Consider the following 16,442-nt stretch of genomic DNA (forward strand, 5'->3'; position numbering starts at 1 on the left):
GAGAGAGAAATACGTTCAACATTTTTTCAGAAAAACGCTAAGTATTTTACATAGTCATTTAAATTGGAATTTATCTGGAACAGTATTCCAAAATAAATAAAATAATACTGAAAATTTTTAAATACTTCAGTTAAGAACTTAAAGTTCTAAATAGTATAGAAGTTGAAGGAGTGAAGTTAAAAAGAATCTGAATAGCTTTCGAAAATAAACAAAATAATACAGAAGGTTTCTGAAATAGTTTAGTTAAGAATTTAGAATTCTAAAAAACATAGAAGTTAGAGATGTTTAAAAAAATCGCAGTCAGTTCGCATATCACGAAGGTCCCATTTCACGCGGATATTTCTCGTATCATCTTCCATAGGAATTTTATCTTCGGGCTTTCCGTAGAGAGAAGCTATTATCTTTGCTGGTCGAGCGCGTAACTGATATTGGTCCAATGCTCGGCTTCTCGTCGACCGCGTAACGTCGGATGTCGTCCGTATACCTGACATTGGATTGATTTGAACGAGTATCTGCCGCGCGTACAATGAATAAGCTCATCGTTCGCGCTTCTCCTCTCTCATTGCCTCGTCACTCGTTTGTAGTTCATTGTGTTGTGTTGGCCCGGACTCGTTCAACACGCCACGTTGAATAGGAACCAACGGCGAAGTCGTAAAGTCCGCGATAGTACGAGACGCGCGCCAGTCGCGCGGTACCCATTGTGCTGGCTCGAATCCCCTCATACGATCTCGTTACATAATCATTTTTTTTTCAATTTTTTCCACAACGGTGCGCACGTAACGTTTATCGTCACGGTAGTGCCCTAGCACGCGTCGAACGTAACCCGGCAAACGCATATTACCCAGCTGTGAGTCGATATTTTCACGCTATTTCTATAGTCCGCGCCCATCATGTCCGCACCTCCAGCTCGATATGTTTATAATTCCATAGATCTGTAATTTGTATTAATTAGCATTATAAAACTGCTACGAGAATGATGTAAGCGGTTAGATGATTTAAATTCTTTTTGTCAAGTAGAAGAGCGATCGTATCCTTGTAGGATACGATCTATGTTATGTACCTTCAAGCGACGCGACGTGATGATAATAATAATAATCGGACGAAGTTCAATACGATCGAAGTGATTCAATATGATCACGTGAATTTGTTTTGGCGTAAATCCAGGTAAAACACATTTCGCAAATTTATTTCAGTTAGCTTCATAAATTCTGAACTTATGCGTCGCTTTTCAACTAATCGATTCGATGAAGTTAATGAATTTGATTTAATTTGTATGATAACCTTGGGTTTAGATCTTAATCTAGATTAATCTATGATATTGTCGATAAGCCGATATGATACTTTTATCGTTATTACGTAGTGTGTATAATCTTACATTAATATTTTACTTGCGGTATGAACATTTGTTCTGAATATGCCATCTGAAATTTTTATGAGTTATTAGAATGACAATTAGAAGTTTATTTCAATGTTGTTAAGATAATCGATTGTAATTGAATAAATGATATGCATTAATGATTATTTCCATAATTAATCTGAATGAGTAATATTAGCGATTAATTAGAGAACAAGCATTTACTACTCGAGAAGAAGTTTCATTTTTTGTGTCACAAGAAGAATGTTTATTACTTTTTTCTTATCAAATTCAAATAATTATATTACAATTTATATCTATTAATTGTTTTTTTTTTCTTTATGACACAGTTTGTGCACTAGATATCATGTCACAAGATAATCACGTGCTACATTGTTCTCGCTAATTATTTGTTGTTTACTTTGATTTATTATCATATCATTTAATCAACATGCTCTCTTTTTTTTTCAAATTGTCGGATACGATCTTGCGAATCGTAATCTCACGTACTTAGTAATCATAACGATATGTACGTAAAGAACTTGTTGCCTCGAGTTTATTAGGGTTACAACCTAATCAGCAATCATAAGTGGTTATTCTTCTTCCCTCTTTCTTTCATCTAGTTAAATTCTTAATGTTTTTCTTTTACTGTAAATTTTCTTTAGACAATTTTTATTCACGAAATATAGTGAATTTTTGTTTCTGACTATCTTCTTCCTTTCTCTTTTTTTTCACAATGAGCGGAGATGAATGTTAAAATTAACAATTTATCTACTTTCGCCATGCCAATGTTTCACTGTAAAACTCGGATACTCATACAATTCATTTCACAGGAAACCAACGCCCGTCCGCCATTAATTCGTCGCAGTTTTATCTATTTACCGCATTTTCGCACGCAACGTATTGTATTCTATAATTATCTCTTAGCCTCATTTGATGTTAAAGGCATTAAATGTTATACTCTTTACATTAAATGTTATACATTTTTTATTTAATTAAGGAGATTAGACTTTAATTTATTTCATAAAAGTTATTGTCTTTGGCAATACATTAATTTATGATCGTTTAAGATAAATTGTCTTTGTTATAAAATTAAATTAAACAATAGAATAATCAATAGAAAAAAGAGTTCTTAGTATTTTGGAAAGAGTTTACAGTAAATTGTTTGCACTTTTTCTTAATAAGTGTAACAAGCTTAATAAAACTTTTTATTAATATGAATCATGAAAAATGTCTGAGAGTCTTTTTCTTTTTATTAACATGACTCATGAAAAATGTCAGAGAAAGTCTCTTCTTTTACATTTTAATATCAATTGATTTAACAATTGAAACTATTTACGATAAATAAATATTAATTCGTGAAATAAATATTAAACAAGATGAAATATGTGAGAGAATCATTCTTGATGTACACTCTTGTGAGCACATCTGCACGTGTAAACGAAACAAGCCACTTAGCCAATTACAGGCTCTCGTGCGACCAAGTAATAAGAGAAGAACTTGCGACAAGCAATATTAAATTCAGCAATCTTCTAAACAAATATTCTGCTGAACTACTTTCCACGTAGAATGTTCTTATTTTGATATTATCTTCTCTTTAAAAAAAAAAAATATATTATGTAACAATTTAATGTGGCTTGTTTAAATTGATTCTTAAACTGATGTCTTATGGCATTGAAATACAACAAGGATGAATCTGTCGTCTCAAAAATAGTATGCAACAAATATGTTATGAAATGACGATTAAAGCAATTAGATCCTGAGACATTATATAATGAAGTCTACCAGTATTTTGACGTCATCGAAAATTAGTCGGATGAGTAATGGTAAACTGATAAGGAAATTGCTTAGATAAATGTTAATTTTTGGTTAAACTAGTTTAACTGATGCTGTATTATAAAGATCGATTTAAAGAAGATATGGATAAATGTCAAAAAATGTTATAGGCCGGTATTCATAATTGGTTCTTATATTTAAGATCTTCGTAATATTGGTTTTTATATTTAAGTACGGTCTTAAGATATCATAAGCCAATTAGAGTCATAGCATGTTAAGGTATTACTTAAGACGGTTTTAAATTAAAAATAGATTATGAATACTAGCTTTAAGTACGTTAATTGATGTCAATTATTAGCTTTTAATTTCTTCTTTCATGATTTCTTATCGATTATTAAGACTTATATTATAGTGAGAAGAGGATAGTGTTTCTGCTGTGTTTCCGTTACTTAAGATGCATGATTTTTGCGAACATATCTTCGATTTCTACGAATTTCCTGAAACCCTATGTGTCTCGAATTGTTTGTTATGTCATTTAAGATTTTTGCTTCCTCCCTCTCGAATACGATACGCGCATAGTTTATATGATATTAGTTCTTGGATAGCATTTGAGAGCAAGTGTGTAACACATCGGCGTTATTTTTTTTATTCTGGAATAGGACGAGTAGCGATAAAGCGAGAATTTAACCCGACGAGGGTGTGCCGACACGAGTGTAACACTTTTATTCAGCGTACATATTTATGGAGCGTCTCGCTTATCTGGCACTCCTGTTTACCCTTGCGTGTCCGCCTACTACGTGAAAATAGCGCCGTAAAACATTTTACTTGAACTTTTGGCGACCGAATTTAACGTCAGATAAGGTAACTCCGGTATATACGCCGCATCTATCAAAAACTTAATTTATTAAGTATTATTTTCTATGTTTAAAGTAAACGAACTATATCAATAAAAACTTTGTATTATCTACTATTATGAAAAAATATTGAAAATTCGTCGAAATATTTATATTTCGTGTTAAAAAATGAACTTTTTTAAAAGTTGTATTTTTATCGTATATCCCATAGGAGTGGGATATATGATTATTCATAGGAGGAGGGGGGATATGAAACGGTTTATGAAACATTTACAAATAATGCATATAAATAAGTCATCAAATAAATGACATAATAACTTATAAAATGCGTTTATAAAGTTTTATTAAGGAATAAGAATAATAAATATGTATATGAACTAATAAATAATAATTACAATCTTCCCAGATGTATTACAAGTGTTATGACATGAGGTACATATTTCATGTAATGCGTTTATTGCATTTAGTGCACTGAATTCAATCTGCCCACTTTGTATATTTTGGGCATAAATTCCGCCCGCAAAAAATGCGATATATCTCAAACAGATGGGATATACAAGACAACTAAACAAAAAATACAAGAGCAAAGTACTTGTATTTTGTTATACAATATGCTTTACTATTCCTCTATACTCATGTATCACGAAATAACTACTAAGTCTTTTGCTCCTATAATAATCATTTTATGTAGATTAATTTATGATGACGTTATACTCAACACAGTGACAAATCGATTCAACTCACAATAATTTCATTAATATTAACAGTAAGAAACTGAAATCATAACAATACTAATATAACATAAAGACATGTAACAAAGTAGTTGCGGGAAAATTACCTCCACTTCTTTCTATTTTTTCTGACTTCTGCGGCGTAAATCCCAGCGCAGCGTATTTGCCGGAGTTATCCTATAACGAGAGTTTAAAATACGACTGTGCATCTCATATACATCTCATTATATTTTTCACGTCAAATTTATGTTTGCCGGTAGATAAAATTCGTGCATGTACATTGCTACATTTGATAGTAACATCGCTCCTTTGAGAAGATTTTCGATTCTCCAAGGTCGAGTTTAGAAGACGAATTTGCAAATCAAATATTGGCGGTTTTCTCGTCGACAAGGAAAGTCTTTTATCGCAGTTTTCAGTATTTCCGCGTTTTTTTTCTCAAGGTCTTTCTTCATTCACAGTCACTTTCTGTAGGGTTTCTTTCGTCTCTCGTGAAAAATAGCTACTCTAGAATAGCTACTGAAGAAAAGAAGTGAATGATCCATTTGGAAATTTATTTTATGCATTTCGTCTTTCACATGTTGTTTCTATTAAATACATAGCAGAGTTTTTTGTCATTTATATTGATTTGTTTATCTAGTGGATCTAAAAAGTTTATTTCTTTTACTCGTTTTATTAAGATCTTACAAATATATTAATTACTAAATACTTAAAATATGTGAATATTTCATTATACCGACATAGTAATTTTTATTTCTTGTTTTAAATTTTTTGTCTTACATGACACATTTATTGATCGATAATAATTAACGCGTATCGTGCTAACAAGACACAATTACGATTGTTTTATTTAATATTAATGATTGCTTGATGCTTTCGGAAATAATTAAAAATTTGAGGGTATTTTACTTCCTTTTACGTATTTAATATATCTCTTTTATTCGCACATTTTGTTCTATATTTTATTTTAAGTAACTGACAAGAAAAAATTTTATTCTATTTTTGACAAATTAACTATATTATTAATATTTATATTAAACAGAAATATAATAGTTTTTTAAATTTATTTGAACAAGATATACGAAATACATGTTTAATAATTCTCAAAAAATTTAATTAAAAATTATGATTTTATATAAATAATTTTCTTTATTAGAAAAATTTCTTTATTAGAAAAAATAAAATTTCATTTCGAAATTGTCGTTTTGCATCATTTCTTTGTTATTTTCTGTTATATTTGATACAAGTTGCAATTTATAAGAAATATTACCTTTTTCGTCGCAGGGTAAGGATTAAATTGCTTTGAAGATGGGGGCGATGTTCAGAAGCGAGGAGATGGCCCTTTGCCAGCTGTTCATTCAGCCGGAGGCAGCTTACCTTTCTGTTTCAGAACTTGGAGAAACTGGTACGGTGCAATTTCGCGACGTAAGTTGAAAATTAAGTGTAATCTCCATTGATTACTTTACAAGTTAACAAGTCTGATTATTTTTTAGAAAATAAATAATAAAAGACTCTTGAGGTTTAAAACAATGAAAAAATTAAGGGGCGTATAAGAGTCAATGGTTCACGATTAAAATTAAAATAAATAAATATAAATATATTATAATGTAAGATGTAAAAATTAGATATAAATTATTACATGTTTGGGCATCTTTATCGTGCCCTCTTCAGATAAAAACAATTCGAAAATATGAGACCAAGTGACTGCTTCTATGAGACATCGTGAAATCATTGCCAATCGGTTAAAAAACCGAGTATTGAAATTTATTTCTGATGTTCTAGAGAAAGAAGATTAAAAAAATTTAATATTGTCAAATGAAACAACTTCATTTCAATACAATCACTTACCATGTGATCTTGGATATCTTTTGTAGAGAAATTATCGGTTCAACATTGAGATTTAACATTATAATAATCTGATTATTTTGTTACTATTTACAAATAATGATTTGAATATGTCAGCTGATGCGTTTGAAGTTATTTTAAAATTATTTTTTTTTTGTAAAAATGAGAAACTCATTTTCTGTTATTATTTTATAATAATTGTTAGAGAGAAAGAGAGAAGAGAAAGTATTTTTCTATTAATTAACAAATCTATCAATTAACAGGTAATCCGTAGATTAAAGAAATATTTAATTAAAATATTATTGGAATTCTATAATATTATAAAATATGTAATTAAACTTCTAATAATAATAGATAAATTGAAGTAAATAATGAAATTAATTAAATAGAATGTCATTTTAATTCTTTAACGGCGAGACTTTTTATTACAGTTTATCTAAAACTTTACGAATTTTATTTTAAAAAACTATAAACATTTTAATTTTGTTATTCTTTAATATAAATTTTACTTAATCAAATTGAAATGTTTTAATAGATATTATAAAGTATGTATACATATAAATTTTATTTGACTTTTTATATACAAAATCTTTTAATGCATTTTTAGGTGATTAAAAATTAATGAATGCATATGTTGTGCGAGAGAAAGTAAATTTTTGGTGTACTTGTTTAAATTGTCTTTGAACAGTTCATCGATACGATATTTTCTGACTACGTCGAGAATTAACCATATTTATTTTGATGCAATATCTAGCTCAATGGCGATTTGAATTATTTTCAACGGAAGTTTGTCAATGAAGTCCGACGATGCGACGAACTGGAGCGCAAACTTCGGTACATCGAAGCAGAGGTCAAGAAAGATGGTGTGCCGATCCCGGATAATCTTACGGAACTACCACGTGCGCCCAACCCACGTGCAATTATAGATCTCGAGGTAAAAATCTCGTGCAAAATGTTTTGAAAACTTATTTAATGTATTTATCGTTTGTAAAATAAATTTGAATAAAATAAATCAAACCTAATCTCTTGTTTTTGAAATTATGACTTAATGACATGTTCACAAAATATGATTCAATAGAAATGTTTCACATTTTATTCTTTGATGGAAAACAAATTTTTTAGATAATTACTAAAATAAAAAATGAATTTTTTTGTGTTTTGGTTCATAAAACAAGCGTAAATATGCCATATATACATCAATGCAAAAAGCATCATATTATACAATAAATGTTTACGGTAAAATGTAGTTTTATAATATATTTAAAAATTAGTAAATAAGAATGGAGAGATATTCCAAACTAAAAGATTGCTGTTAATTAATTGCTATTACATACAAAAGTATTATTTTTAATAATTTCGACATTTTTAAATTGTTATACATTCGACTATATGTCAATTGCATTACTTTCCCCAACAGGCGCATCTCGAGAAAACGGAGAACGACATACAAGAGCTGAGCCAGAACGCGGTGAACATGAAGAGCAACTATCTCGAGCTGACGGAATTACAACACGTACTCGAGAAGACACAAGCGTTCTTCACGGAGGTACCTAAAGTACTCGTAGTTCAGCAGCTTTTGCTCATAGCGCCGTCCTCCTTCGTGTAATCGATGTTACCGTTTTGTCGAAGAATCAAGATTCGTTTCTTCTTCTTCTATATCAACAGGAAGAAGCCAACGACTCGATCACCAAGGCGCTCATCAACGAGGAAGCACCGAATCCCGCCATTTCGATTCGCGGACGTCTGGAGTAAGTTATAGTTACGACGGAATTGTTAGATAAAATCTTCTCTCGTGTATGTTAAATATAACATTTTAGTATATTAAATATATGACATTTAATAATATTAAAAGAACGCCTTTGTTCGCGTAAGCGCTTTTATGGCTTCGCTGCTTTTGTGTTGACAAGCTTTTATAATCCAACGGGATTTACTTATAATTAATAAACTTTTGCTGTATTACTCATGATTTATCTAAAGAAATAATTTTAATTAGTTTAATTAGTTTTTGTGTTAGTTTAATTATTAGTTGTGTAATTAATCTATTATGATTACATAAATTCGATTAAAAACATATAACGGACAATAATTTTTATTGAATAATTTTTTTTTATAACTTTTGGTCGTAATGAAAATAAAAGATTATTAAAAAAGTTTTTTAAATGTTTAGATAAAGTTTTAGATAAACAATTTCTTTTCAAACAATTTTATTTTTTATAATTTGTTTTCTAATAAATTTGATATAAGAAATTCTTATAGCGTTGCGACAGAAAAAAGACACGTATATATATTTAGTATACATTCATCTACAATTACTGACGAGTGACGTAATAATATATCGTAATAAATCCTGTTGCTGTAATTGATACCTTTTTTTTAATTTTTTGCAGATTCGTCGGCGGGGTAATAAATCGAGAACGAGTTCCAGCCTTTGAGAGAATGCTGTGGCGTATATCACGTGGAAATGTTTTCCTTCGACAAAGCGAACTTGATAAACCGTTGGAAGATCCAGCTACGGTTAGCTCTGATTCTTCTTTTATCTTAATGCGGAGAAATTATTTAATTTATTGTATTTGCTAATCTCTGTCAGTTATCTTATACACATGAAAAAAATGCGACGCGTAAATGGAACTAATGGACCTCGAAAGATTAATTTGACTTTGCTTATAAATAAACGTCGCAAAATGAGAAAGTTGCACGTTCATCGATGCGCCTGATTCCCTTTTTTTCGCGAATGTTTTCAGGGCAACGAAATCTATAAAACAGCTTTTGTGGCATTTTTTCAAGGAGAACAATTGAAAACTCGTATTAAAAAGGTTTGCACTGGCTTCCACGCCTCGCTCTATCCATGTCCGACTAGCCATGCAGAACGTCAGGAAATGCAAAAAGGTGTGCGAATACGATTAGAGGACCTTAAATTGGTGAGAATTGTTGTGTCAAAGTTAGAAATGCTAATATTTAAATAATGCTTAATATGAGTCTTCTATAAATATACTTAATAGATATATTCTTAAATATCACAATTTTATTATTGATATTAATTATTATAATTTTAATTAAATTAAAGAAATATTTTAATATTTGAGTATTTAATCTTAAGGCAATACAAAAATATTTTATTTGTACAACTTTTTTGTTAAGGTACTAAATCAAACGCAAGATCATCGCCAGCGTGTTTTGTACAACGTAGCGAAAGAAATACCAAACTGGAGTATCATGGTGCGAAAGATGAAAGCTATTTATCACACGATGAATCTGTTCAACATGGACGTGTCCAAAAAATGTCTCATCGGAGAATGTTGGGTGCCTATTGCCGATCTTGGAACTGTGCAAAATTGCCTCTCGGAAGGATCAGTTAGTATATTATATATTTTATGTATAAATTTAATTTAATTATGTATATAAGTTTTTTATTACTTCGACATATAAAGTTTTTTCTATTATGCATGGAAAAAATTATATTTCTGTTTAACATAATATTGCTTCTAGTCAATTAATTAATCTTCTTTTTATTTTTAAAAATATATAAGACAATAAAAAATATCCACATTCTATGTTATAAGTTTAATTTGATTATGTATATATTATATATATATATACAGAAACTTTATTTGTCGACGTAATAGAAAATTTCATAAGATTAGAAATTATACTTGAGTCAATATTTATAAGTAAATTGAATTTCCTAGCAGCTGCACATATAAAAATAATTTTAAACCATATTTTGTCCAGTAATTTACAATTCGTTGCGAAGTAGAAAGTTTTTGTATTGTTTATCAGCTTGGGATAACAGCAGATAATATAGACTCGAAATATAAGACTAAATTATTGAACGAAGAAATATGGGATTTTTAGCGTCAATGTGGAAGCTCCATACCGTCTTTCCTCAACGTGATCCACACGGATGAAAATCCCCCGACGTTTAATAGAACGAATAAGTTTACGAGAGGTTTTCAAAATTTAATTGACTCTTACGGTGTGGCATCATATCGTGAAGCTAATCCAGCACTTTACACTATCATTACGTTTCCCTTTCTATTTGCCGTTATGTTTGGCGACGCTGGTCATGGTGAGTAGTAAATCCAAGCAAGCAAAACAGTAAATAAATATGTAAGTATTTATTTTGTTAAGTAATCCTTATGGATGTGTGATTTGTGCTAGGATTCATACTGACGCTTTTTGGTTTGGCCATGGTGTTAATGGAGAAAAAGATCAGCGCGCAAAAGTCGGACAACGAAATCGGGAATCTATTTTTCGGCGGTCGTTACATCATCCTTCTCATGGGTTTGTTTTCCATCTACAGTGGTTTAATCTACAACGACATATTCGCAAAGTCAGTTAACATATTCGGATCTAGTTGGAGGATCAAGTATTCGCTCAACGATACGGTACATAACAAGGCGCTAGATCTGTCACCAAATGCGAACGAGAGCTACCTACAATATCCCTATCCTCTGGGTTTAGACCCGGTTTGGTCTCTTGCTGAAAACAAAATTGTATTTCAAAATTCGTTCAAGATGAAAGTATCGATTATCTTTGGCGTCGCGCACATGATCTTCGGCGTCTGTATGAACGTTGTCAATATGATGTAAGTATCATAATTTGGACGGACGAAATTAAGAATCGTGATTACAAAGTAATCTACTATTGCTAAAAAAAAAAAGCTGTACTGTTGTAGACCTACGCGTTATCAATATATGTTTTAATAATAAGCACGTTAAAGTATATTCGTAGCATAACTTTTTTTTTACGAAATTGTAAGCAATATTTTGTTTACGTGCGCCATGATAGTGAAGATGATTTTGAAGAATTATATTATAGTGATTTCGGGATAATTCAGTAGAAAGCATTTTCGAATTTCCGTTCGCATAAAATAGTTTTATTTTTTCCAAAGAAGATATAATCAAAGTCTGTTTAATATATATTATGTCACGCGTTGTAATTTTTTTCAGGTATTTCAAGAAATATGCTAACCTGATCCTTGAATTTCTGCCACAATTACTCTTCCTTCTATTGCTATTTTTTTACATGACTGTTCTGATGTTTATTAAGTGGATTTTGTACGAGGCTTCGGCCGAAGGTAAATATTAATTTATCTTCAAATCGGTAATTGCAACATGCATTACATGGCACATACTTTTATCGTAAAAAAAATGCGATACTTTGTGATACAGATCCAGGACGAAGACCAGGTTGTGCACCATCGGTGTTAATTACATTTATTAACATGATGCTTTTCAAAGATGCCACTGTGCCCAATGATTGTTCCCAGTATATGTTCGAAGGACAGGATATTTTGCAGTTGGTTTTGATTTTGTCTGCTCTTTTGTGCATTCCAGTAATGCTCTTCGGGAAGCCATTATTTATTCTATTTTCAAAAAGAAAATCTCAAGGAAGGAAGATTTATGTAAGTAACTTGTTGTTTTACTTTGTGCATAATTACTACCACTTATTTATAAAATTATTAACAATAATGATTTATTTTATAGTATCCATAATTTATAACAATAAAAATGCGACTCTTCGATTTTTATCTCACGTTGTAAGCATCACTTGTATATATAAAGTTAGTAATTTTAGCAAGTTTGATGAGCGTCGTAGATGTAATCGTTGACGTAAACTTAGTAAATAACATAGCTAATAATAATAAATGTCTGAAAATGATGGATTATTAGACAAAATGAAGGAGAACTAGTGTTTTGTATTTAATCGCGATTACGAATGAATTACGCTGATGTAACACGTACGTTGTTACTTGTTCAGAGCAACGGAAGTGCGTCTCAGGACCTCGAGTTACAGCCCCAAGAATTGCCTAGCGCAGGCACCAGCAAGGATACTGCAGCGGAAGATCACAGTCACGAGGACGACAGCTTTGGTGAACTGATGATCCATCAATCCATCCACACGATAGAATACGTGTTGTCTACTGTTTCGCACACTGCTTCTTATTTAAGATTGTGGGCCCTGTCTTTGGCTCACTCGCAGCTGTCAGAAGTGCTCTGGAATAGAGTGTTGCGGATAGGCTTAGGTGCTGAAGAGGATCAGTACGTTAATAGTATTATTCTGTTCTTCGTGTTCGCTGTCTGGGCCTTCTTCACCATCGTTATTCTCGTCTTAATGGAAGGCCTCTCGGCATTCCTTCATACGCTTCGACTTCATTGGTACGTACGACATACCAGGCTGCTCCAAAAAAATCTATGCTTTTTCGATAAAGTTTTGTTTCAAGTAAAGTTAGAGAAATTCGAAACTTTTTAAAAAGAGACTCAAGGAATATTTTTTAAATAGAAGAAATACAGATTAAATCTAATTGTTTTGTTTAATAAAATTATTTTTAACTGATCACTCACGTTTTAACTTCGACAAATAAACTAAGTCTGTATCTTTGTATTAATTTCAAATGTTTTTATCAATATTTTTTCTGTCAATTTAGTTACTGATCATTGGATGAAATGCAAAGAATTAAGGCGTTTTATCATCGTATCCTATTGTTTTCTATTATTTGCTTAGCATTTTTTATTCTTTAGGGTCGAGTTTATGAGTAAATTCTACGAGGGCTTAGGATACCCCTTCCAACCATTTTACTTCAAGAGTATCTTAGATGCCGAGGATGCTGAAGAATAGATGCTGCCACTAGTCTTCACAGCAATAATCTAATATTAGATATATATATATATATATAATTATTGAATATTATGCGCGAAACTTTCTTTTATTTTAAATATTTTCATATATGCGAGGCCTTCTCTTGTTGCCTAAAAAAATACAAGAAGGACCAAATTGCCATGGATTGTTTTAAATGAGTCTGACAATGTGCCTTCTTGAACAATTACAACCATCGATCACATATCTATATTTATTGGCCAAATACGCGTGATAATTACTTAAATAACTGCAATAAGAGTTTTAAAAAAACATACATTTTACACATGGATAATAATATCGAGAAGACGCGTGCTATAAAAGTTTATCTTATTCATTTTTAAATTATTTTATTTAATTCGCTCCGGATTTAAATAATAAAGAAATTTATTTGCCAAGCTGGTTCTAAATTTTGTCATTAATAAATTCTTTATTTCTTATTTGCTTGTATATAGTTCTTTTAAATTACTTATAGTTTAATACCTTAATATATTTTAAGAAAAAGAAGTGCAACAACGTCTTCGCAACAAAATGAATTCAATTGGTACATCAATTATTTCATGTTAAGATAAGATTCGCGATTAGAGCTAACTCTACTTGTCCAACGTTAAATGACCATGATCGTGGTATTATTTTAATGGAAGCGGAAAAGGAGTACAAAAAGTGCGTGTGATTTAGCAACTACGCTACTGCTAATGCTGTCGAGTGAGCATTATATTCATTCCATTAATTACCTAATAACGTGGACATGCTATAGTCGATGTAGCTCGTCATTAAGCACGCCGCGCGTTGTAATATTTCATAATGTCGCGCTTATATGTAGCTATTCTCCGCGCAGAAAAGCGGTGATCGAAGCTGTTGTAATTATGGCGTTACAATGAAGAATTTAGAAGATGAAGACATTATGATCCGAATCGTATGCTGCATCATACGGTCTAATTGATGCTCGACAGACGAGCGGCGAATGTACATACATTCTTGTATTACTAGAGTACAAATCTTTCTCCGAGTGATTGGTAACCAAGAGATATTCAAACTTATGCAAAGTTACCATTATGACTGTATCCACCATAGGTATTAATGTAACGTCAAAAAAGAGCGATGTATTCATGCGCGAGATATTTCCAAGATCCCGATCTTCACGACGGAGTCATTGATGACACGATTTTCAGCCAAGTTTCCGTTACGAAGGCATCAAACATTTTCGGTCTATGCATATAACAGTGTTTGAAATAAGGATTTTCTCGTGAATCAAATTCATGTGCTGTGATTAATAAAACCTGATGTTCAAGTATTTGTATTGGACTTTGCGAAAGTAAAGTCAATTAATTACCGAAAGTCAGTTAATTACCGAAAGTTATTCTGTCGAATATCAGAACGTTGTGGCAAGAGATGATCGTCGAAAATTTTTCTTAAGAAAGAAAAAAATGTTTTTGAAAAAAAGATTGATCCTTAGTTTAACTGAATTTCGTTAAAATTAAGATCAAGACCTCTGGGATAATTTGTGTCTGTATATAAATATTCAATATATATTTTATCAACGTGTTAAAATAAATTGATAAATACTGCATACGTATCAACGTGTTTTTTACCATTCTCTTTTCTATTTTTTATTTAATCTTGAAAGATGTCACATCAATTATCATTGAAAGTTATGTACGTGTGTGCTTCGCGTAACTGGAAAAATCGTAAAAAAATATTGATTAATTACTTTATGTAAGGAAAAAAGAGAGAGAATCTGTAAATCTCATTTACGCAACACAAATACTATACATATAAAAATATCCTCTTTAAGAAAACGTTATGCATGAAGCTGTGACATATTTTCCATTAGTTTATTCTACGTGTATTTTCGTAATTAGTATGTACGAATTATAATAGCCTAGACTTATTTTGCATCGTAAATTTATGTATGTTAAAGTGACCTAGTTGAAAATATCATTGAATTAACCTTTTAAATTCCGTGAATTTTTAACAATTTACACGCTTAATTTTTAAACATGGAAATAATTATCTTCAATTTTCTTTCTTTGTAATTATGAACGTGGCACTTCTTAAAAATGTACTCGTATTTAATTTACTTGTAGTCTTTTTATCTTCGTAAAGAATATAATTTTATGATAAAAATTTTTCAGAGATTTTGCGTGAAACGAAAAGATTCTTTAATGATAAATTAAATATCATGATAATTAATAATTGATTAAATGCAGAAATGTGCAATTGATCTTACATCTTTTATCTACTCTAGTTTTCACAAAGAAACAGAAAAATTAGTTTCAATTAGAAAAAAAATAAGATGATCTTAAGATATTTTAAAACTTTTTCCAATAAAAAAGTCATTTAATCAACTTTTCCTAGTCTTCATTTAATCGTTATCTCGGACATCTTGTCTTCACATAAAAACGAATAAAAATTCGTATGCTTTTTCTAATTAAAACGATTTGGATATACGACGTAATGTGTTATATCCCTCGCTGCTTGTAAACAAGTCATCGGGAATTCGCAATTAGAACACGTCCAACTGTTTTACGGTCCGAAGATGGTATCAATTTAATTAAAGTCTGGCAGCGATAATTAAATCGTGACCACCTTCTTATGAGAGAATTTATCATGATATACAAAATAATGAGCGAATATCAAATGCATTTAACACGATGTAGATTGAGAAATAATTAAATAAAAAATACAAACAAAAAATTTAATAATCGGTTATATTATAATTTATTGATGTAATAATAACTTTACGTTGTTAAGATTTAATATTGCATTAATAGTGAACGTAATTTATTCAGTTTAATACTTAATTGTAAACTAAAATGGCTATCAGTTTTGATCAGATAGTTTTTTGTGATCAATTATTGATTTATTTTGAAGATACATAGTAAACGTTTATTGTAAAATTTAAATAATGCAAAATATAAATCAAGGTATCAACGAAATCCGTTTCGTGCGTATTAAATCGATTGCAGACTTGCTTTTCAATCGACGCGAGGCAAGAGCTTTGTCACAATTGTTGAGAAGAGAGATATGAAAGCGCACTAAAAAAGTTTCTATTCATTCAATTGAAATGACAGCGCTTTTACTGAACTAGGAAATTAAAATTTAGATTAATATACCTGTCTTTATTGTCTCCAAAAAATGTATAAATTAGAAAAAATATTTATTGTTTTATAGTTTTTCAAAGTTATATGTTTAATGTTTAATACGATAGCAATTTTAAATTTATTAAATATATATATATATATATAT

At 30.5% G+C, this 16,442-nt stretch overlaps 2 protein-coding genes across 5 annotated transcripts in view; one reads left to right on the forward strand and one right to left on the reverse strand.

The window, feature by feature from the left end:
* Positions 1-13,584, forward strand: part of LOC108753460 (V-type proton ATPase 116 kDa subunit a) — a 25,162-nt gene extending 11,578 nt beyond the window's left edge. For 3 of the 4 annotated variants that reach the window (XM_018495034.1, XM_018495035.1, XM_018495033.1), the window contains exons 2-14: positions 5,997-6,137; positions 7,312-7,491; positions 7,975-8,103; positions 8,223-8,305; positions 8,945-9,071; positions 9,299-9,475; positions 9,696-9,908; positions 10,410-10,623; positions 10,716-11,142; positions 11,507-11,634; positions 11,729-11,961; positions 12,318-12,715; positions 13,079-13,584. In XM_018495034.1, coding sequence (XP_018350536.1) covers positions 6,021-6,137; positions 7,312-7,491; positions 7,975-8,103; positions 8,223-8,305; positions 8,945-9,071; positions 9,299-9,475; positions 9,696-9,908; positions 10,410-10,623; positions 10,716-11,142; positions 11,507-11,634; positions 11,729-11,961; positions 12,318-12,715; positions 13,079-13,175 — 2,523 coding nt within the window. In that variant the 5' untranslated portion in view covers positions 5,997-6,020 and the 3' untranslated portion in view covers positions 13,176-13,584. Of the gene's footprint in view, positions 1-675; positions 848-5,996; positions 6,138-7,311; positions 7,492-7,974; positions 8,104-8,222; positions 8,306-8,944; positions 9,072-9,298; positions 9,476-9,695; positions 9,909-10,409; positions 10,624-10,715; positions 11,143-11,506; positions 11,635-11,728; positions 11,962-12,317; positions 12,716-13,078 lie in introns of those variants that run through there. The other variant, XM_018495036.1, reaches the window with a different exon arrangement.
* Positions 1-16,442, reverse strand: part of LOC108753466 (UPF0565 protein C2orf69 homolog) — a 36,699-nt gene that overhangs the window by 19,698 nt on the left and 559 nt on the right. The window lies entirely within an intron of this gene.

This window comes from Trachymyrmex septentrionalis, unplaced genomic scaffold (assembly GCF_001594115.1).
Source record: "Trachymyrmex septentrionalis isolate Tsep2-gDNA-1 unplaced genomic scaffold, Tsep1.0 scaffold7, whole genome shotgun sequence".
Classification (NCBI taxonomy): domain Eukaryota; kingdom Metazoa; phylum Arthropoda; class Insecta; order Hymenoptera; family Formicidae; genus Trachymyrmex; species Trachymyrmex septentrionalis.